Below are 24,792 nucleotides of genomic sequence, written 5' to 3' on the forward strand. Positions count from 1 at the left end.
CCCTCCCCCCCACCTCTGTATATACTTACACAGAAACTCTTCCTTATTTTCTTCAGTCACAGGTATTTATTTGTATACTATACTAAGACTTCAAAGATGGACTTTTATAAAAATGGGAAACTACTGGGACTCCAGTCCTTTAAAAATATATAATAAAAGGCATTTTACCAAACAGTAAGAAAAAAACAGGTAAATGAATGAAGGGAAGGGATGGGAAGAGGGAAGAAAATAAAATTATATTTGTTGACTACCTGGGAGGTGGCAGGTAGTGCCCTGGGGCCTTTCCATGTGCCATTTTATTCAATTCTGAAAAAAGTTCTGTGGGGAATGTGATATTAGTTTCAAATTTGAAGATGAGGAAAACTGCTTCTCAGAAACTTTAAGTAACTTATTCTAGGCTATACTGTTAGCAATGCCAGAATAAGGTTTCCCTGACTTGAAATCCTCTGTTCTGCCCATTATACTATGTAGAATATTTATTTAAAAGTAATAGACTGTTTCATATTTCAGACTTAAGATTATATCTGCAAACACATTTTATGTTTAACGTTGCAATTGAAATACATCAAATCATTTTTCTCCTGTAACCCCAGAAACTGTGAATTGGGTTCATGACAATCAAGTAATCACTGAATCACTCTAACCTGTATGAAGAATGAAAAGTCTAACGGGCATAGCTCTTCAAGGATGGCTGAAAGTGTTATCTGAATGATCTACATATATTAACACATAGAATGAAGGCAAACACATACCATGACACAGGCTTTCCACCCTCCCCACTACCTCTGGCCTAGTTACCCTGAGCTAGCAATGCTATTTTTCTTCTTTTCCAAATCCGCGGCGGGTGAATCAAACGTGAAGGCAAGATCAATTCTGTTCTAAGACAGTAAATGAGCTTAAGATCAGACCTGTTCTGGTTTATGGAGAGAATCTAATTATGCTAGCTTAAATATCTGTTTATACAACTGTATTACAGAGGCAGAAAAAAGAGAAAATACCTTCACCCACTCCCACTGACAAGCAAATTTCATGACTGATGGTAAAAAAAAAAAATTTAGTCCCACATACCATACATTCCATATTTACAGCAAAAGCTATAGAACAAAAATCTTCATGCATCATATTTTATAAAAGTCAAGAGCTGGAATGGTCCAACCTTCTCATTGTGATAGATCAGGAAACAGGCTGAGTGAGGTTATGTGGCATCCTCTAAATTAAAGGTCCAGAAGCCAAAGCTCAGTCTCAAAAACCAGCATTCCCTCCATGGTAACACAGAGCCTCCATTAGAAATGAGGTTCAAAATGGTCATCATAGTAACTGCTGTGACTATAACCATATCCCCCAGTGCTTGGTGCCCTTTCTGGCAGTGAAGAAGCATTAAAGATATTTGCCGAATGAACAAATGCATTTGGTCAGAATCCACTGCCAATCTTCTAAGTTATCTTTCAAGGTCTTGGTTAAGTTTCACTTTATTTACCAAGCTTTGCTGGTCACTCCAACTATTTGTCCCTGAATTTCCGGAGCAAATCTTGTTTATGCCACTTAACGAAATACAGACTGAGAGAGCTCAGGATTAGAATGGACTTTAGAGATGACCTGGCCCAGAGGTGTCTAATTCTGGTGGATATTTAGAATCAGCTGATGAGCTTAAAGGAAACACAGATCTGTGGACTCACTGCAGACCTACAAATTCAGGACACAGAGTCCAGTGGCATGAAGTTTGCTATTCTGTGGGACGGCCAGTTGCGTTGTCAGACATCTTTTTTATTACATAAAACTTCAAACATACACAAAGTAGAACAAAAAGTACACTGGACCTTGTGACCATCATCCATCTGCAACAGTGCTGGCCTCCTGGCGGGTCCTGTTTCACCTAAACCCTCACTCACTCTCCCCAGCACCTTGGATTACTTTGCAGCAAATCTCATCTGTAACTATTTCAGTGTATGTGTCTAAAAGATTGGGACTTCAAATAAAAAACAAACAAACACATAACCACCATACTATTACCACAGTAAACAAAATTATCAATAATTCCTTCATATCATCAGATAGCCCCTTAGTGCTCACATTTTGGTGATTCTCTGTCACCTACTACCTCTCCCCCTTTTCCGAAACTCTCTCCCTCTTTTTCTTTCTTTTCTTCACTTTTTAACAATAGTCTTTTCTAATCATAATCCAAATACGTCTCTTTAATAAATCTCTTAATCTATAGTTTGCCCCTCACCCTTCCGGAAGATATCAGTTCTTTTGATATATCCTTTAAACAGTATTTACAGTGTTCTTCTGAACTATGTTATTTCTACAAATTGGCTGAACAGATTCAGGTTTGAATTTAATCTTTTTTTACTATTTCTTAGATGCTGTTCTGTACTTCCACCGAGAAGTACATAATGCCCAGCTGTCCCTTTTTTGGTCATCGTAGGAGTTACTGCCCAACATTAATTGATGAGGGTGGCAAAATGGTGATGGCCTTTCATCTCTTCTTCATTTATTGGCTAGAATACTGTTATAAAGAAGAATTTTCTCTCATCAACCATTTTATTATGCTGAGGTAATTTGTATAAAAAACATAGGATAAATGTTTATTTCCCTTTATTTACCATTTTCCACAATAACAAGTTAATTTCTGGCATCATTCAAAAGTAACACTGAGGTTTGTGTGATTTCCCCCCTCAGTATCATACTGAACTCTTGGATCAAACTAAATTTGATCAAACTTTTAGCACTCATGATCTCATATAATATATAAATAAAATTTCAAGTAGGTATCAGATATAAGACAGATTGCATGTCTTAAATTCTGCGTTCTTAGGGCAATAATATTTGTATCTCTAAATCCATTAGAACAAAACTAGTTAAAAACAAAATTGAAATACTTAATATCTTTTAAAAAATTATCTATAACAAAAAGGGAATTAATACAGTCCAGGAGTTTTTTAATTGTATTGGGTAAAATATTTCTTAGATTTAGAGTTTAATTTGAACTTTCAGTCTTTTTTTTATTCTATCAAACTTCTGCCTCCTATGTCCTCTAAGCTGTACTTACCCTTTAACGCCCGTGAGACTATCTATGTGCTTCCTTATTCTACCTGTACAGGACTTCACGTCAATTTCCTGCATCTGCCCTAATATTTGCCCTAATATTTACTTCAGCTTGCTTCATCCCTTCCAACACACTCACTATTCTATAAAAAAAATCAAAACAATTGTAAGTTTTGTAGTTCATCTGAAGATGACCATACCACAAAGATTCTGGCATTTTGAAGGAAGAAGCTAAAGAAAAGGGTATTTGAAGTGACCTTTCCTTAGTAAGATAACACATTCAAACATGAACTTTCTCACAGTGACTTAACAATCATAATTGAGAGCAAAAGACTCTGCATACCTAGTTATTTCCATCTGTCAGGAATGAACTACATTACTTTTCTCGGTTTCCACATGTGGAAGGCAGGAATATCTGCCAATCTCTACTTTCCACACTGTCAGGTCATGTAGTTTAAACAAGATAACGTCCCATGTAAAGTCATCTTGAGTATCTTAGATTCAAAAGGCCACAAAACACAACACTGCCCCCAAAGTTAGGTTAATGTCGTCACCAAGTTTGTGATTAAGTTTAAGTGCAAAAACACTTCTAACGAATAGCTTCATCATTAGCTAAGGTTTTAAAACATATATGTATTAAAATTTAGTCTTTGCATTTTCATATTCAAGATACAAGAGTTCTACAAATTTATCAGCCCATTAACTTTATCAACATTACATTATTGTACTTTAAATGGAGAGTTGTGAATTATTACTAAGGATGGTTCCTTGTAATTGAAATATATTGTGAACCATGTCAGGGTGAAATCAGTCTCTGTCCCAATCAAACTATTTAAATAAATTCATGTCTGGAAAATACGGAAAGCAATGATTGCTCATCACCAGTGAGAGGGCGCTGGGGTCTACCAGCTGTCCACAGCCCTTTTCTCAAGATTGACAGAACACCACAACATCCAGTCTCCATTAAGAATGGAAAAACAAATGTCAACTGGCTGCTGTTTTATTAGTAGTACTCACTATCTATAGCTCAGCTCTCAAAAGAACAAGTATATCTTACCATAATAATGAACATTATTAAAGATAATATCAAACTAATTAAAATTTCACTCGTAGAATTCAAAGACCTCAGTAAACCTCAACTTTAGACAAATATCAGGATATAAAAGGAGACCAAAAGAAAATATACCATCTCAAAGGTGGACGTGGTACTTCATAATATCATCTTTGCAGTCAAGGTTGTCATTAAGTATAAAACAAAAGTGCAACCCTAGGTGCAAGTATACAATACCACCAAGGGGCAATCGACTTGATACTCAAAAGTCAGAAAGGCAGCAAAGAAGTTTAGAAAGAAAAATCTGCAGGGTTAGGCATGTCAGGAAGGCAACCACATAGCACATGTCAAAGAAGTTATCTGTAGGGATTTATATAATCTTAGACATAAAACACATTATTCAGAGAGCGAAAAATCTGTTGACCAAAATATTTTCTGCTGATGTAGTGATGAGGGGCTCACCTCACATCTACTGCCACAGTACAAGACCGAGTCATCAGTCACTCATCAGCTTTACTATCCTTAATATAATTTCTGTCTTTTGTCCAGTTGTGATTAATTTGGGTTCTGGCTTATACAATTTGCTTCAATGATTTGGTGCTCTTCCAAATCATAGTGTAGCTGATACTTCAACATTAGGTTGGACCATGTGAAAGGCCAATACAGGCATACCTCATTGAATCACGCTCAGCTTTATTGTGCTTCACAGATGGCTGTGTTTTTTTACAAATTGAAAACAAGCCCCTTCACCAACAAGAAGATTATGCCTTGCTTTATTGCGGTGGTCTGGCACTGAACCCACAACCTCTCTGAGGTCTGCTTATATTTGACCACTTTACTTCCCCAACAGCAATGTCATGTGGTACAAGCTAACACTTGATACATCACAGCCCTTACTTCCACCACACCTGCAGCACATGCATTTAAGAGGAGTCACATGGGGCTTCCATCTGTGTGCGCTCAGGTGACTCTGTGTGTGTGTGTGTGTGTGTGTGTGTGTGTGTGTGTATATATATGTATGTATATATATGTGTGTGTGTGTGTATGATAAGGGAGGCACTAAATATAAAGACTTTTTAATCTTTTATATCCATTGAATAAGCATATTATATAATTATATAGACACATCCACAAAGGCACAATCTACTTTGACGTTACCAAAATTAATTTGATTTGACAACCTATAGGTTCAGCATAATGACTTCTGGGCAATGAAAACAGCCTGAATGACATACTGCCTATAACTATATAATACTATACTTTCAAAGCGGCCACATCAATATTTTAGGGCTTGTGCTACTGCCCAGAACTCTTCTCTTCCCAGAAGTAGAATGACCTGCTCCACTCAAGTCAACTGCCATAGGAAGCTCTGGGAGGTCACAAAACCGGCACTGGAGACATTCTGAGCAGACTGCTCTGTATGTGATGGTCAGTCAGACAAAGCAGAATTTTAAATGAGCTTGGGCTTAATACATTACCTTCTCTTGGCCTGAAATTCTTTTCTAGTACTTAAAAATCCAAAGAATCCTCCCCCTTTAAACCATTTCACATGACAACACTAGTGAACCCCCTGTCTGCCGTTTTCACCCTTTCCGAACTCCCAGAACTGACAACTGCAGCTGAAATGGACGGCGCTGCAGCGTTTTGCATCTAATGGAACAGGACTGCCTTTTCTATTTTGGAGAAAATTCATTGTAAAGTCTACTGGGACTGAGGATGAGAGATTATAGGAACCATTTCTTCAGTCTGATAAAGTAGCTAGTAGCAGGCCCAGAAATCCATAGCAATTAAAAGGCAAATAAAAGTTAAATATAGAATTTGTACATCTATTGTACATTATAATCAAATATCTGATCTTGTTAACAAATCATTAATTATTCCTTATCACTAACATCCCTGCGAAGTTGTAGGTAAGCGATGGGACATTACTAGGCCATTGAAATGCAAATTTGGGACAATAGTTGCCAACCAACATTTATTTATCTGTAAACGCAGCACAGAGTTAGTTGTGCTTACCACACACAAGCAGAGTTCAGTTTTTTGAGGCCTGGTGCAACTGTGCTGTAAACCTACCCTTTCAGTAGCCTCATGACTGCATTGCCTAAAGATCTATACAGCTAAGATAAGGGTACTTCTCAGAAAGAAACAAAATAGAGAACAGTTTCTTGGTCAGGCTCTCAAAACATAAAATAATACTATAACTTGATTCAAAAATTTTTATTGAGCATATAATTGGCTCATTATAAAGAACAAGCAGAGAATAAAATTTTAGTGATTTGCAAGTTCTGACTTATTAGATCGTATTTTAGAATTACAATGATCAATTATTTCTTCTAGGTCAGTTATTAATTTCTAGTATCTCAGCTCCAAATCTACCATCTCCCCTTTGCTTTGTGACAGTAGAGCTGGACTCTGTAAACACCTCTTTGCCAGCTGACAGAAGGATAAGCTTTGTCAACAGTGATCCTGCAAGGGGAAAGACACTTCCCCCCAAGCAGCCCTGGCCTGTCCACTCTGGGGAAATGGCAGGCTGCTTCTACAGAGCCACTGGCACCTCACAGGCCCTCCAGTAACAGGGAGGTCAGAGCAGCTTCGGCCCATCCCTCCCAGAGTGTCAGGACTCCTCCAAGCTGCTCCGGGCAGGCCAGTGCCCTTTGGCAGGTTTTCTCACCACCCACAGGCTTGGGGTTTCCTTAGTGGCTACACCCTCTTTGAACGTCTCTCCCAGTCCTTAGCTCCTTTATGATCCATTTGATCTACCCTAGACAAGTAGCTGATCTTTTGTTACTTCTGAACTCCTAGGAGTCTCTTTTACTTCTTTCAACAAAAATTCATTTTTTAATCCTCACCTGAGGATATTTTTTCCATTGCTTTTCAGAGGGAGTAGAAGGGGGGGAGAGAGAGAGATCAACGTGAGAGAGACAGATCAACGTGAGAGAGACACATCAACTGGTTGCCTCCTGCACGTGCCCCTCAACCAGGGCTGGAGATGGAGCCTGCAACGGAGGTATGTGCCCTGGGGCGGAATCGAACCCGGGACCCTTCAGTTCCCTGGCCGACTCTCTAACCACCAAGCCAAACTCTGCTAGGGCCGTCTTCTACGTCTTTTAGTGGTTAACCACTCATATCTACACTTCTTTTATCTATCTGTATGTATACTAAAAACCACCTTTCTCAAGATTCATTGTAATGCACTCCCTTTTATTTTTTACTGGGAGAGCCACTTTTAGTACTTTGGTCACTGTTATTTTGACCCTTGAATACATATTATTTACTATAAAATTGGGGGAAAATGTACATATTTACGTCCCTAATCTTTTTGGTTCACCAGCATACAGGTAAAGCCTCAATATCTGACTATATAAAACTTATACCTATCTCTACAGCAAAGAACAAGAAAATAAAGAAACCAACAAACTGAAAAAAATACTGGTAACATATATCTCTCTATTTGAAAAGTACCAACAGTACAAAAGTAAAGAACTAGATACCAAAAAAAAACTGCACAAAAAAACCCCACAGGGGGTGGGCAAAATGGGTAAAGTGAGTCAAAGATACAAACTTCCAGCTATAAAATAAGTAAGTCATGAGGACGTAATGTGCTGCATGGTGACTAAATAATAGTGTAATGCGTGTCTGAAAGTTGCTAAGAGAGTAGATCTTAAAAGCTCTCATCACACAAAAATAAAATTTTGTGACTATGTTTGGTGACAGATGTTAACGAGACTTACTGTGGTGGACATTTCGCAATACATACAAATATCAAATCATTACGTTGTACACTTGAAACTAATATAATATGTCAATTATACCTCAATAAAAAATAACAATAAGTACAAACAGGAATTCATAGAACTAAAAATGGTAAACAAAAGAAAATCAATCTAAAGAGTTAAAATGCAAATTAAAGTAACAATAGATATCATTTTTCATCAAACACATTGATAGACAAGGAAATATTAGTAAATCCTCAGAGTTGAAGAGGTATAGAGAAGCAAGTAGGCAGCTCGGTAACAAGAAATCAAGGGCATTAAAAATTGAAATAAAACGAAAAACTTAATCAACCTAACTAATCCAAACATTAGATGGTTGGCAGAGTCTTATACCAATGCTTCATCACTTTCTAGACCAAGAAATTTTGGTTGGTAGTTTTAATGACTTCAAACTACATTCCTATAAGATACAGATCTCAAACCATCACAGACGTTTTATTTTTCTTTTTTAAAAAAATTTGTTTTTATTGATTTCAGAGAGAGGAAGGGAGAGGGAGAGAGAGAGAAACATCAATGATGAGAGAGAGTCACTGACTGGCTGCCTCCTGCACGCTCCCTACTGGGGATGGAGCCTGCAATCCTGGCATGTGCCCTGACCCGGAATCAAACTGTGACCTCCTGGTTCACAGGCCAATGCTCAACCACTGAGCCATGCCAGCCGGGCCAGATGTCATATTTAGCTACTGGACTAAAATTCAACATAATGCAAGTCCATGAGTCGGGATATGTGTAGAGAATGTGATAGAGAAATAACTGTAGCCTGGTAAGCTTATATGAAGGGCCCATAAGGAAGGATGACAGAAAATAAGTTAAAGATGCTCAGCTTCAAACAAATGGCATAGCTATGGACTACTGGAACATATAAAAAAAGATAGAACAATTGGTACAGAGCAAACAAAATAACATAAGCAAGTTCAACTGGAAGCAATAAACACAAACACTATAGTTAGAATAAGTCACATCAACAATTTCATAGAACCCTGCAATTTGAGATGGAAGTGGCCTTAGAAATAACCTTGGCCCAGCCAGGCAGGCTCAGCTGTCGAGCATCAACCTAGGGTCTGGGAGATCACGGTTCGACTCCCGGTCGGGGCACATGCCTGGGTTACAGGCTCGATCCCAGGTTGGTGTGTGCAGGAGGCAGCTGATCAATGACTCTCTCATCATTAATGTTTCTATCTCTTTCTCTCCCTTCCTCTCTCTAAAATCAATAAAGACATATTAGAAAAAAAATAAAGAAAAAGAAATAACCTTGTCCAACTTGCTTGTTTTATGGAAGAGGAACCTAAAACCCGTAATTTTAGTGAATTAACAACAAAAAAATGATTGCAAATTAAAGTTATTTTTGGAGAACAAGGATGGGATTATGTCACCACACAGGGTCTATAATGCAAGTGTCAGATCTCTGCTAAAAATGATAAAGCTGTTATACAGCATAAATTATTTACAAGCAAGAACAGAAGAGCAGCTAAATTTTCCATTTGATCTGAGCTTTTTATGTTCATGTAGCTAAAATGAAATACAAGGTAAGAAACATATAGAAATTCATCCAATGGCAAATAAACAGTTACCAAAAAACTTGGTGTTCTAGTACCTTTTTACATAAATCCTCTAGGAACTAATGTGCTTTGCCACAAACAGTGGGAATAAGTATGTGTTGTAGAAAAAAACATCCTAGGGTTTGGGAGAAAATGCATCTGGATTCAAATCCCTCACAAGACAGACAACCTTAAGGAAGTTACTTAATTTTTGTGAGTTATCAGTTCACTCCTATATAAAATATTGACACAGTACCTACCTCCTAAGTTTCTTAGGAAGATTTTAAAGAGTAGCACATATACATATAAATCTCCTATTAGGTGGCAATGCTTTACAAAGACCTATTTCCTTTCCTTATCCTCCTATAAACATTTCTAGAAACAATAATAACTATTAACATTCAACTAACACTTGTATGTCAGGTACCATATAAAACTAAGTAGAGGTTTTCATAGAATTAAAATATTCCTTAGGTAACATCTAACTGAAACGTCCATTTGGTGGTATTCTAATTGAACTAATAAAGACAGATATAAACTGTATTGTTTTTAAAAATCATAACAGATAAGCAATTTGAACTCTTGGAGCTCTTATCTATTTTTATTTTAATGACTATTTTTTGGGAATTGAATGGAATTTGTGAATCCTTTTCCCAGAACAGAAACACAAATGCACAAAAAAACAGCATTTTCCACGTAACATCAGTGAGGTCATAAACCTTGGCTACCTGAAGAACCCTTATATTACAGTATTTCTAAAAATCCACTGTGGGAAAAATTCATTTTCTCTAATCTAAATATTTCACACCACAGATACAAGCCAATTCACAATCACAGAGATGTGGATTTTGCTCACACTTGTATCTCTGTGGCACCAGCACATCCCTAAAGGAACGATTCAATAGGTGTCCATATTGACAGGTGGCCTAGTGCTTGCTGACTTCTGAGCCCTTGTTTGTAACACAAGAAGGCTGTGAAATGGTGAAAATACACTGATTTACAGTTGGAAGACAGGTGTTCAAGTCCAGGCCTGATACTTTTGAGTAGGACCTTAAAACATTTAACTTGTGTCCTCAATTTATTGTCTGCAGGAAGAAAGGTGAATCCAGTTTCACAAAGCTCTAGTGAGTACTGAGCAAAGCTTCAGTTTCCTCATCTGAAAGATGGGAATAGTAACAGTACTTATTTGATAGGACTAGACCTACATAGCAAAATGCCTGCCACAGAGTAAATTCTCAGTAACTAGCTATTATTAATGTGTCTTGTATCATGCTAGGTGCTGGATAAAATATCTGTCTTGCAGGGTAATAGGAGCTATGTATGAAGTTGGAATAAAAAGCATGTTAAATAAATGGCAGTCCCTCTCTCCATTTTTGTTGCTACAAGGGGGGCGGGGACACACATAAATTAGTTTCTTGATGGGAGCTGGAGAGGCTGCCATCTCCTCCCCTCCACGACTGAGGTACTCACTCCCCAAGCTCATGGGGCGTTAGTGGCTGATAAATCTCAGTCGAGTCCCTCTGTGGGGTTTGTCTTAAATTGAAGAGAGCTGCCTCACTCAAGATCACGCCCCCTTCTCAGGGCACCAATGACTTGACTGACATGAGGATATAAAGGCCAAGTCCTAAGCGCCACTTCAGGACAAGTCTTTAGGGCCATGCCAGCTCCAGAGTTCCCTGAGATGGGCTGAGGCTTTCTAGGCAACTGGAAGGCAATTCAACTTCTCCCCCTGCCCATCCCTGCTTCTTTCACTCCCCTAAAGGTATTGATCCCAGAATAGGCCTGCATAAGAATCTGTCTCAGAGTCTGCTGCCTAGGGAAATGACTTATGACACCTGCCCAAAGTAAAAAAGCTAATGAGAGATCAAAATGGTATTTGCTACAGATGTGCCAGTATAATTCCACAATTACAAACTGAGCAGGAGAGACCAAATGAAAGAATGAACCAAATGTCCCATAAGGTAACATTATAAATAATTCCCTAAAATAGTCTAAAAATGCCTTATTTTGTGGATCCAAATAAAAACGAAGAATCTCTACTGCAGTTGGGCTGATGTGAAGCATCCATCCCTACGTGGAGAAGAAAATGGAAGGTTACAAAGAGGTGAAGTTCCTGGGATGCCTCCTATTTCACTTCAGAAGCAGAGACTAATTGAACTAAAAGGGGCTTAAAAAGAGAATCGTTCTGGTCTTTTATTTTATATAAGAGGAAACTACGACCTAGAGGGACACTTCACGTACCAAGTGATCCAGTCTAGGCCTCTTAATCGCCAGAGTCCGTCAGCTTTGTCCTCAATATGTGATTTTGATGTTTTATGTAAAGTGTAACACCCACAAAATTCATGTATGTCCAAATCTAAGTATAAAGTGTATTATAAAACAAAATATGACTTTTCAATGGTTTTTTACTTTACATTTATTTATTTTTAAAATATGCTTTTATTGATTTTAGAGAGGAAGGGAGAGAAAGACAAAGTGAAACATCGATGTGAGAAACATCAATAGGCCGCCTCCTGCACGCTCCCTACTGGGGATCAAGCCCGCAACCTGGGCACGTGCCCTGACCGGGAATCGAACTGGTGATCTTCTGGTATATGGGTCGATGCTCAACTAACTGAGCCACACTGGCCAGGGCTAAAAAATGACTTTTGAATTAAGCATCTGCATCACTCTTCCCTCCCGTCAATGCAGGTAATTGGGATTTAACTGGGTTAAGAGTTCTCACAAAATGGCTTTATAAGGAAGGTTAGACTTCACCTTTATACCTCTAACTACATTAGCAATTAAAGTTCATCAAATATTGTATCTTAATGGCCTTATCTCAAAATGAGGATAATAATTATTATCTCATTCAATGGGATGCTGTAAAGACTAAATATTTAATGGTACCAATACATTCTAAAATGCCACATAAACAAATAACATGGCACTACATAGAGCAACTCCTAGCAGGTTAACATAACTGGTTAATTTTACATGTAACTGATTGAAAAGAGCCTAAGTAAGACACAGAATACTTAGATATATAACTGTTTCTAATCAGGAGAGCAAGATTTAAACTGATAATTATAAATTTAATAAAAACACCCAAATTCAAATAAGATAGATGTTGAAAATCCCTGTGGCAGGCAAATTTACCACCAAGGAATCTAAGCTCTTTGATGAAAAAATAGGATAATGGAATGAAACTTAAAAGCAAACCCACGATTACCTTTATAATATTTTATAATAGGGCAATCATAATAGATAAGGAAAATATCTGAGACATTTTACACATTTAAACTGGTTCTAATAGGTACTAATGATAGCACTCATTTTTATATACTATTTCTTGCTTGTTAGAAATCTCTCAGAATCCCTGTCTTTTGGTTCAACAAAATAATCATAAATACAATTTGCTAAGGAACATTACCTTCTGCCCCTCCCACTTCTAGTCTTTTATCCAAAATGCTCAAGGAACAAACTTGCTTCTAAAACACTTAAACATCTAAAATGTCTGGGTATATTTTATTTACCTTGCTCGGGAAAGTGAGGAGGCACCATGCTTAAGTCCCGCCCCACAGTACAGCTCAGCTCAGGGATCCCTCATGTCAGAAACAGGCACTAGGATCCCTTTACATGTGGTTCAGCTCTCTGTCTTTTAACAAACTGAAAGAGCAGTAGTCAGAGCCTTCTTCTATCAATTCCTAAGGCTTCTTTAAAAAAGCTCTGTTTCCGCATTTTATTTCCCCCTTTTCGCCTAACCTGTTTCCTCTTTCCCTAGTTACAGTAGTTATAATTTGTGGATGAAATGATTACAGTTAAAATAAAAGACATAAGTGCATGGATATTGGAATTTTATATAAAGATAAGTTGTGGTTAGAAAAGGGACAATAACAGTACTTGTCTAGGTAACTAAGCAAATGTGGTGTAAACAAATGGCTTGGGTGGAATCAGTCACTAATTCATTGATTTATGATATTCCTATATTTATATATAGAGACGTATACTCAGCTATGGGAGAATTCCAGAGAAAAGCATTTATGTTCACTTTCCTTGCAGGAAAACACAAAATACAAAAGAACACCATCAAAAAATTATACAAAACACGTTGGACTAAATCAGTGTTCTTCAAAATAAGTAACCCCCTTCAAATGGGAACATCCTAAGACTTTTCAAGAAAGCACAAATAATTTTAAGACATAGTTTAAAGGAATTAAATTCTGGATGCTAAATGAGCATACGACCACCTTTCCTAACACTGTGAGGATAGAAATGATCTCGCTTCAAGGAAAATAATCAGATGTGAGATTTCTGACATTTAAAGAAAAGTTAGTCAAATGGTTATGGTAAATATTCTATTGAGTATATTAAAAAGAACAACAGCAGTTTAATTTTAAATGTCAATATTCACAATCTCCCAAATTCTCTTTTGCAAATGTTTAAACTTACCATTAAAAGTTTTAGCTGTCAACATAAAAATGAACAAGGGATTAGAAATTTCTTGATAGTCATAGAGAGACGGTGAGCTAGAGTTAGAAAGCCACCAGACTAAGTAAACATCTCAAAGTTTCATTATCTCTCATATTCTTGATGCCCAGATTCTAAATAGGGGCTCTATGTGTAAGTCCTAGACTGTCTGGAAGGACAGGAAGAGGCGGGCCTGCCTGAAGAGCCCTTGGTACAGCAGGTGAGATCTGAGCAGGGTTTTATGAATGAAAAGCAGGGGGAGTCTAGAGCTGAGAGGCCGGAGCCAGAGCATGGAGGCCTTAGCAGGGGAGGGAAAGTCGACGCGCCCAGGTAGAAAATGGAAAAGCACGAATTTCAGGCCATAAGAAGCTTGAGTTCAAGTCTAAGTTTTACCACTTTCTGGCTGAGTCGCTTTGAAGAAGTCAGTTTCTATTTAGAAGTTCAAACGAGGGGATAGACAAGAAAGTGCTTTTGAAATTATGAAGCGATAGCACAGGCTAGTCATTAAGCCCTTTCGACTGGGAACCAGGGAACAGCAAGAATTTGCATAATGGTCAACAGCATGAGCTGTGGAGCCAACAGATGGTGCGGAGACCAAAACAGCCACTTCCTAGAGGTAAGATCTCGGCCACGCTGACTAACCCTTTCTGCGCCCCACTGGCCCCATGTGTAAAATGGAGATAATGGAGATACCCATTTATTTTTTTTTTTTAGAGATTTATTAAATACATTTTTTAATGATTTGAGAGGGAGGAAGGGAGAGAGAGAGAGAAACATTAATGATGAGAGAAAGTCATTGATTGGCTGCCTCCTGCACGCCCCCTACTGGGGATCAGGCTGGAAACCGGGGCATGTGCCCTGACCAGGAATCAAACTCTTACCTCCTGGCTCATGGGTCAACGCTCAACCACTGAACCACACTGGTGGGGTAAGAGATACCCACTTTAAAAGGTGATTATGAGGACTGAGTGAGTTAATGCATGTAAAGAGCTCAAAAGAGTTAGTAGCTTTATTATTATTGTTGGTGGTATTGTTATTATTACTCTCTGATTCTCAATGTCAAAGAGATATCAAGAGATTACCAACCCTAATAAACATTTGCTACATTAAGAAAAAAAGGGGGCAAAGCAGCTAAGTCTATAACAGGGCTTTAAGAGCAAAAGCCTCTAAACAGCTCCTTGGTTTCACAGCAAAAGTATGTGACGATGATCCAATGAAGTTCTCTGCTGTCACAACTGCCAAAGTAACATATCTCTTTTTCCTTTGCTTAAAGGCCGAAAAACCCAAAAGAAAACACTGCAATTTGCTCTACAAAGAGTATCTTGTGATATATTCAGTGGGATTATATTTGGTCCTTAAGATGACATGATATTAGAAATAATTTTGCAATATGGCAGGAACATTTTGAGTTCGGACACTGAAGTACCAAAAGGCATCATTATAAAATACCCTTACCTGTTATTAACATACCAACTTCAGAACAAAAGCAATATGACACAAACCCTTTGAGCTCTGATTGTAACTGTTTCGTCATTTTAAAACTGGTATTAGAATGTATTTTAAATTAAAGGTAATTCACAGTTCTTCATTCATGCTCTTTAAAACTTTTTTGTTTTTAAAGAAAAAAATTGGGCCTGGCTAGCATGGCTAAGGAGTTGACCATTGACCTATGATCCAGAAGATCATGGTCAGGGCACGTGCCTGGGTTGCGGACGTGCAGGAGGCAGCCAATCAATGACTCTCTCTCATCATGGATGTTTCTATTTCTCTCTCCCTTTCCCTTCTTCTCTCTGAAATCAATAAAAACATATTAAAAAAAAAAAGAAAAAAATTGGTGTTCCACCTCCACCTCTGACTTTTCAAATCATGTTTAGGACTAATTGCACAGTTTTCCTGAAATTATTTTATAAGTTAAAAGTTTTAACCTAAAGCTAGCTTTCATAAATTTTGGCTAAAATCTTGACCAAATTGTGAAAATACAAATCTCAGAAATGTGTTATTTGAATAAAAGCATTTACAAACCACGTTTTAACTTTTAAAAAGAAGTTTGGTAACTATGACAACAGATTTTCTTGCTTTCTAACTTCATCTGAACCTTCTATTTGAGTTGAAACTCAAGATATGTTCAATAATCTTAGATTTTATTAACAAATAATATATATTGAGAAGCAATACGTCAGCATTAAGAATTTTAAAACTTACAAGTATGTCTGGCCAGAGAGTAGTTGGATCCACCACTAGTCAAACCAAATCCCTCAGGAATTTGACTAGAGCTTCGAGGTCTGGTCAGCAATTTAGGAGGTTCAATTTCAGCACCAAATTCAGCTCCTATGACTCCCAGTAAAACAATTGCAGTAGCTTGTTTCCGTCTTTCCTCATAAGATGTGGAAATTTTTTTCATTTGTGGGACACTTGATAAGCAACCTGAAAATCAAAACATAAGAATATAAATTGAAAGAATATCAATACAAAAAAGGTGTATGATTAGAAAAATATTCAAGATTGCTCATTTAGGAGAGAACAGTCTTTTCAAAAAATGGTACTGGCACAACTGGTTATCCACATACAAAGGAAGGAAGGAATTTGGACTTCTACCTCTTACCTTGCAAAAAGTCAACTCAAAATGGATCACAACCTAAATTTAAGAGCTAAAACTAAAGAACTTGCAGAAGAAAATAGAGATGAATATCTTCATGATCTTCGTTTACGTAATGATTCCTTAGATATGATACCAAAAGCACAATTTAAAAATACTTTTAATTGGACTTCATCGATTAAAAATGTTTGCATTTCAAGTGACAGCATCAAGAAAGAAAAGACAACACACAGACTGAGAGAAAATATTGTGAATCATACATCTAATAAGGAAAATTTTATCATTTTCAGATGATAAAAATGTATACAGAACATCTCTTACAACTCAATAATAAGAAAATCCTATTTTTAGAATGGGCAAGCAACTTGAATAGCTAGCTAATTCCCCCTCTATAGAGAGAGGGAGAGAGCCAATACACACATTAAAAGATGCTTAACATCACTGATCATTAGGAAAATATAAACCAAAACCACAATGAGATACCACTTCATATCCACTGGGATGGTTGTAATAAAAAGGACAGATAATAAACAACATGTACTGTTGAGGATCTACCGAAATTGAAACCCCCATGCATTGCTGGTGGGGATGAAAATGGAACAACTACTTTCGAAATAGTCTGGCAGTTACTCAAAAAGTTAAACATAGTTACCATATGGCCCAACAATGCTACTCCTGGGTATCTACCCAAGAGAAATGAAAACAAATGAACACATAAAAACTTGTACATGAATGTTCACAGCAGCATTATTCATAATAGCCAACAGGTGGAAACAACTGAAAGGTCCATCAAATGATAAATGGATAAACAAAAGGCAGTCTATCCATCCAATAAAATATTATTCAGTAATAAAAAGTAATGAAGTGCTGATACACACTGCAATGCGGGTGACCTTGAAAACATTTAAGGAAAAGGTCCTCACAAAGAGCCACATATGGTATGATTCCATTTACATAAAATGTCCAGAATAAGCAAATCTATAGGGACGGAAAGCAGATGAATGATTGCCTAGAGGTGGGGCAGGACTGAAATGGTGAATGAGCACTAGGTTTTTCAGATGACAAAAATGTTATCAAATTTGATTATGCATATATCAGTACAATTCTAAATATACGAAGAATGACTGAATTCTACATTTTAAAAGGATGAAATTTATGACATAAATTTTATCTCAATAAATCTCTTTCTACAAAAGACTGTTCATTAATTAATTTATTAATTTGCCCACTAATTTAACAAATATTTATTGAGCATCTGCTTTGAGCCAGGGAACTACAGACATAAAAATAAACAGTCCAGGTTCTCGAGAAGCACACTAGTGCATGAAAAAAGGAGAGCCTGTTCACAAAGGAAGAAATGATGGATTTAAGACTCAAAGGATAAGTAGGAGTTTGCCAGGGACTCAGAGGGACGGGCAGTAAGAGAAGGCAAAGGGTGAGTTTTTGTCCAGATGGAGCAAAATGAGGAAGTGCAACCAGGCATGTGAAGTACTTATAACCTGGGAAAAGCTCAACATAACTTCATATTCATAAGACATACCATAATGATACCCAAGACATAATGGAAAACAATTTTAAATCATTATTAAAGCATCAATAAATAGGAGGTCAGTAGAGAAATTACATTCCTAACACATAACACTTCTTTTCCAGAACTTTCTCTCACTAGGTACGCACCTCCTTCACTCTCCCCTTGTTCAGACCTACCCCAACTGCCACCTTTTACTTTTTTGGTTTTTATTATGTGATATTACAAGAGTCCATTAAATTACATAGAGAATAAAGAATATCATGATATACATGTACACAATCAACTTTGTGTAATATTATTTTACTAAAAAGTAATTAACTAATATGGATATAACTAAAGTCTACTACGGATTGGGTCTTGACTTCACGACCCCTTCCTCATGTCCCATATATCACCAGGATCCTGACCTTATCAAATGTTTTTTAATCTACCTATTGTATAACCATATCAGTGTTACCTGAAACGTTATATATGTTCTGGCCCTGAACGATGCTTGCATTCCTGGGTAAACTCTGAGTAGACTGACTAATGGATAAAACGATGGATGGATGGATGGATGGATGGAAGTTGATCAATAGGTAGGTAGGCAGGTAGGTAGGAAGACAAACAGGCCAATACACAGACTCTGAACTAAATTTGTTAATGAGGTTTTTACATTTGTGTCCACAGGTGCGACTGGACCATAATTTTCTTTTCATATACTATTCTTGTTGGGTTTTAGTGGCAATATAACACAAGTCTCAAAAACTGGGTTAAGTAACTTTCTCTCGTCAGTTCTTTAAAAACAGTTAAAGGATTCTTGAAATTCGATGAAAATCAGGGCCTGTGTCTCACAACATTTCCTCCTGCAGTCAGAAGGTAGGGGATATAAAAGTGTAGAGGAGGAGCAGGGTGATAGAATATTTTTAATTATAAATTCATTTTTTTGTAATACTATTTAATTTTCTATTTTTTCTTGAGTCACTTCTGACAGCTTATAGTTTTAAGTGCATATCTATTTTATCTAAGTTTTAAAATGTATTGGTGTGAAGTTATTTACACTATTCTCTATGATTTAAAAAAAAAATCTCAATTGTATCAGTTACTATAATCCCTTTAAATATTGTTTATGTGTGCCTTCTCTCGTATTATTTTTCATGCCTTTCTTGATCAGTTTTGGTAGAAATATATATTTTATCAGATTTAAAAAAAACACATTGGTTTTTATCTTATTTCATTGCTTTCTATTTTACTAATTTCTGCGTTCTTTTTCCACTTTCTTTAGGTTTTATCTCTATTCTCTCTTTTTCTTTGTTTCACTTTTAGGTTATTGGGTTGAATACAACTCACGCATTTACTTATTTATTTAACCCTCACCCAAGGCTGCACCCTAACCGGCATCAAACCTGCAACCCAGGTATGCTCCCCGACTGGGAACTGAACCCGAAACCTTTTCGATATAGGAGAAAATGCTCCCGACTGAGCCGCCGGGCAGGGCCCCAACTCCCTTATTCTCATTACTTTCTGTTCTGGCAAACACTGCCAGTCACACAGGGAACATCCATTCTCCCTCTCCTTCAATAACACCGCCTCCACTGTAACCAAGTCACAATGTACTCATACCCTTTCAATGTCCTCCAGGAACCGAGCAAGCCATAGCCTAGCTCCTGGCTTTCAGCTTTATTCATGATATATTTTAAATCCTCTATGCTCATAGGAGCCAAAAAAACTGCTTCTGGAAAGCAGCTAATGGTTTCAGCCCAAATTATTGCATTTCTATTCCATTACCTGTCCACAGAGGTATCTATCTTTCCTGAGCCTGGTTATGCCTCTGGTTTTCTATTTGTATATTTTACCCATCATAGCTATATATTTGGTACAGAGGGATTTAAAAAGTGAACTCCTGGAGCAAGCATGATTGGAGGTCAGCTTTCTGCTCTTTCTCATATTAATCCATCAAGCTTTTCTGGCCTCTTTCAGTACGTCATTCTATACATTAATTAAATCAATACCAAAAAAGGGCCCTCAGAGTTCAGTATGCCAACCAAGAAATTAGTAGCATGGGACTCTGAATACTTTTAGATGTTTTGTTTAATTTTTCCTCCAGTTCTTTTGCTTTGTCATTCTATAGTACTGGAGGTAAGGCAGCCAAATAACAACAGGTGTGTGGGGGGGGTTACAGGAGTACCAAACCATGAGAGGTCTTTGTATGGCAAGCTGAAGACTTTTAACCTTTGATTAATGGAAGGCCACTAAACAATTCTGTATAAGGTGGTGACATCAGATTCATTCATTGTTAGAAAGGTCATGAGAGTAGCAGTATGGAAGGTAGATTGTGAGGGAAAACAAGAAAGTGGAACCAAAAAATAATTCCTGCAATGATCAGGTGGAAAACAACAGGTATCAGTGGTGGTAGAAGGTCATTCATTCCATCAGTTAGTCATTCGGCACATAAAATTGAACATCTAGAGTACATGGCATTATGCTAATATGATTAATGAATTAATACGAATTAATTGGGATGAGAAAAGCAAAGCCTCTGTCCTTATTGACCTTAAAGGCTAATAAACAGAAATTAGACACGTAAAGGTTATAAAATCAATGGGAACTTTATGGACTGAGAGAACCTACAAGAAGAAGAAATGTGTACATTTCTATTTCAAGGATAGGTAATTGGGCTGGAACTCTATGAGTCAAGAGGAGGAAGGAAGAAAATGAGGCAAGAGGCCGGAAAGGGCCAGGTCACACATTGGTCATATTCACATTTCAGTTTTTAACCTCTGAACAACGGTGTTAGCATAGATGGCTGATTTTTGTAAAATTTGTCACCTTTAGAATACAACAAGGATGCCAACTTGTCCAGAAGCGCCATCCTCCAGAAGTCGCGTACGGCGCCGCCCAAGGACAGCACCAGACTGACCTGGACTTCACAAAATCCGCCTTAACTCGCGTGAAGACTCCCCTTCCTTCCGCCCCTTTTTCCTTTGGCAGACAGGACGAACCTCTGGGCCTGGGGATAGGCAGGACTACGTCCCTTGACAGCAAGGAGAAGCTACAGAAGATGAGACTGTCATCCACTTATCCTTGTAAGATATTACAAGGCCCAATGTACAGATCAAAGGGAGAGGTTAAGGTTGGTTTGGTGTTGGGATGTAAAAACAGGAGATGCAGAGACGTGAACAGCTTCACGACCCATGGCGAGGTGTGGGCGGTTGGTGATAACACTGCAGAAAGATTTCCGATACCCTGCCTTGAAGAATGCTTTTTTAAAATCCCAATGAACTAAAACAAAAGTAACACAAAACAGAATCCTTGCAAGAAAGGTAGGTATGGCTTTTCCGAAACCTGAATTAAAAAAACCCACAAACACCTTGAGCACAAAACTTTTAAGTGTACACCTGAAATGCCATGTATTTACCTGTGCTGAAAGGCAGAGCGGAATGTGGGCAAGAAGACCTAGGTGAGTCTAAGAAATGGAAATGGTAGGATATTATAAATAACTGAAGAGATGGAAAGGACGTGGTATTAAAGTACTTAAAGAAAAATGGGGAGGGGGGGTTGGTTATCTATAAAACTAAGATGAAAACATCACAGAGAAGTTACTGTTTATTTGGATTCCAAGAAAAGTTTGGTGCAACTGAGTACAGAAAAGATTTGGTATTTTTGCAGCTAGTTTCTTAGCTTCTGCATGTCACACTTTATTGTTTAAAAAAAGTTAGTCCTGGACATTTGCCGTTCATTTTTAAGCAGTGTATAGAAAGACAAAACTCTAAAATGAGCCCACAGAGAATAGATTCATCTTTAAAAATGTTGTAATTCTTTCATATAAAATGTTAGTTATTACTAATTTTTCTAACTTAATTTTGTATAGTATATTTCAAATCACATGCAGGCTGCTTTAATAATGATGTTTCTCCAATGTTATAAAATTATAACTTCCAAGAAAAGTCGTATTTCGCACCAACATTTCTTATAAAAAGCTTCAATTAAAATGTTGTCTTAACCAAAATTTTATTCACCAATGTCACCCCAATAAATTCAATATATAAAAAAAATTTAAGTAACATAAGAAATAGCTTCTAATCTGATGCCATAGTATATGCATTTCTGTCTCTTCTAGTTTTTTAAACACAAGAAGTGTTAGTAAAAGTATAAGTATGTACATGTGATTATAGATTCAAAGTATGACACTGATTTGTGATAGTTTATAGTAACTAAAGAGGGTGAAAATCCTAAAAGCTTAACCATACCAAGAAGAAAAAAAAATCAATAATCACTGCCTGTGTGTTGAGAAGGATGGAAATGGCCCCTAATTCTAGGCAAAGTGATATTTAACAGTTTGATACCCCGTGTCTCAGTACATGCATTTAAAACCAACTTTATTTCTGTACAAGAACAGGCGCAAGGGGTGAGAGCTCTGTGCAACCGCATCTAGATCCGCGTAGCAGTTTACTCTGCACAGAATTCTGGAAAGGGAAGCGACCGAGGCTCCCCTCCCCCGTCTCAGCAAGAGCATGCTCCATAACAATAGTTCAAAGGAAAGCTCTATTCTGCAGTTGCACTGATTGTGCTGTCAGCTGACCTCTGCAGAAGGGAATTGCTAACCGCTGCCTGGCTCCTTAGCTGACAAATGAATGATCGCAGCTCCATCTATTTTCACTATGGCTGCCTCTAGCCCAGGTGCTCAGACAGAGAGCCTGGTGTGACATCTTAGATCAAGATGAATTGGCACAAACTCCTGATCCAAGATTGTTTTATACCATTTAATTTAGTTTCTTCCCCTGCTTGGATGAGCACAGCTCTGGTTATGGATTTCTATTCTAATGTACTGAAGCAGGCCCTGAAAGAAGCCAATGAAGCAGCTGCCGGAGCAGGGGACTGCAGGGATACTGATCAATAGGCAAGGCATTGACCCCAGCCGTTCAGCCCCGGCGACGGCCACTGCTGGAAGGGGGAGGGGCACAGGGCACACAGGGGCTGCTTCCAGGAGGAAATGAAACAACAGGGGCATTTGGAGAGCTCCGCCTCCGCTCTGGTCCCCCACCTTCCCTAGGCTCCTTTTGTTTAATTACCTCAATCTTGTCTTAACTCCCAGCCTCAGGAAAGAATTAAGACTTTAGGGAAGTTTTAATAATGTACTTTAAGACAGCCATTTGTAAATTGTATCCTTAAGCTAATAGAAAAAATCATAACAGGTGCCCTCTGCTAAGTGGCCAAAATATGAAATCTTAATTAGCTGTCAAGTACATCACTTAGTGTAATTTAAAGTTTGGCATGTGCACAGGCTCATAAGAACACTGTCCAACTGGCCATGAACACTACTGATGCTGCAATTCTATGGTACGTACATTTTATCAGTACTTAGGCCTCAAAAGACGGTAGTTCTTTGTTAACAAGTAGGGAAGTAAGAGTAAGAAAAGGTCCCCCTAAAAGAGACACATTCTGATTAGTGAATGTATAAGGTACAAATGCCCATCCCTACTTCTATTCTGACAATAACAGCAGTTTCTGATGCTTTGATTTTTTAGATTTGGAAATATTTTAAATTATTGGCTTTGCCTGTGTTTTCTCTTAAATAATACAAGACATATGCAACTAGCTGCAATGTTTTCCTATAAATAAACTGACAACCAAATGGGACATTTTGAGATATTAAAAATAAAACAATTCTGGAAAAGTAGAGCTTCCCCTAGTTTCATTTGTCTGGTGAAATTTTGTATTTTTCCACAGAGACTTGCCTCCATTTAATCATGCTAAAGGGTGGCATGGAGATCCATTTTCCTGACAGGACGGTTGATCACCCCATCACAGTAAGAAAATTAATACCTTCAACTAGCCCTGTGTGGAAAACAGAAGCTACACGCAACGGCAAAGGACATAAATGTTCTACATTTCTAGTTGCAAACAGAATACTTGTTCTGTGTGAAAATAGGTTTACTCATTACTGAGTTACTTTATACAAAATATGAGCCTTTGATTTTATTAAAACAACCATTTAATTCATGCTGTGTTCCTCGGAAGTACATAATTGTCTTTAGACTTAGCATAATTGACTCTAGATTTACATGACCAGCGGTAAACACTTCACTTACAGCTTAACTAGAACACAGGTAAAATATTTGAGAAGTTTAAGCTATTTAAAGGGCTGTGAGGTATTGATTACTTCATTTAAAAAGCAGTCAGAGAGTGCAACCAAGAGGTCAAGATAAATTTAACAATTTGAAGCACTTTACTAAATAACTCTAAAGATCATGTTAATTGGCTTTGTGCAGTTCCAGGGTAAAATTAATTTTATCCTAGCTTACAATAAAAGGATTAAGAGACATATTAAGTTCTTCAGTTTTAACTGGAACAGGAATCAATGGGTTTGAATTAAGACTAAAGGAGCTTTTATGAGAGATGGACTAGCAGCACATACTTTCCATCTGCTATTAGCCATATATTGATGAAGCTCTGTCATCGTATTAGGTATTAAAACCTGAGATAAGAAGAGACCACCAGTTTACTAGTCTGATAATATACTTTAAGAAGTGTGTGATTTGACCTGGAAAAATTGTTGTTAAAAATTTGATTCTTTGTTTAGGATTGAGTATCGTAGTGTTTTTTATAGTTGACATATATGTTATAATATTTAAAATTTTAGTAAAAATTAATAAAATGATGTGGTAATTCAATCACATTCACATCAAAATTATAACTATCATTGAAGTATTTAAAACTATGTCATAAATATATCATTAGGGCTTTCTTAAACCAAAATATTACATCCAGATTGGTCTTAGCATACCAATTTTATGCCAGAAACTTCTGGCACATGGTAGTCCAAGTAA

General features: G+C 37.4%; 1 protein-coding gene across 3 annotated transcripts in view; it reads right to left on the reverse strand.

Moving 5' to 3' along the window:
• The window catches only part of WDR7 (WD repeat domain 7), a 271,518-nt gene that overhangs the window by 99,481 nt on the left and 147,245 nt on the right, over positions 1-24,792 (reverse strand). For all 3 annotated transcript variants that reach the window (XM_081150203.1, XM_081150201.1, XM_081150202.1), the window contains one exon: positions 16,059-16,280. In XM_081150203.1, coding sequence (XP_081006329.1) covers positions 16,059-16,280 — 222 coding nt within the window. The remainder of the gene's footprint in view (positions 1-16,058; positions 16,281-24,792) is intronic.

This window comes from Miniopterus schreibersii (genome assembly GCF_964146895.1).
Source record: "Miniopterus schreibersii genome assembly, chromosome: 10".
Taxonomy (NCBI): Eukaryota; Metazoa; Chordata; class Mammalia; order Chiroptera; family Miniopteridae; genus Miniopterus; species Miniopterus schreibersii.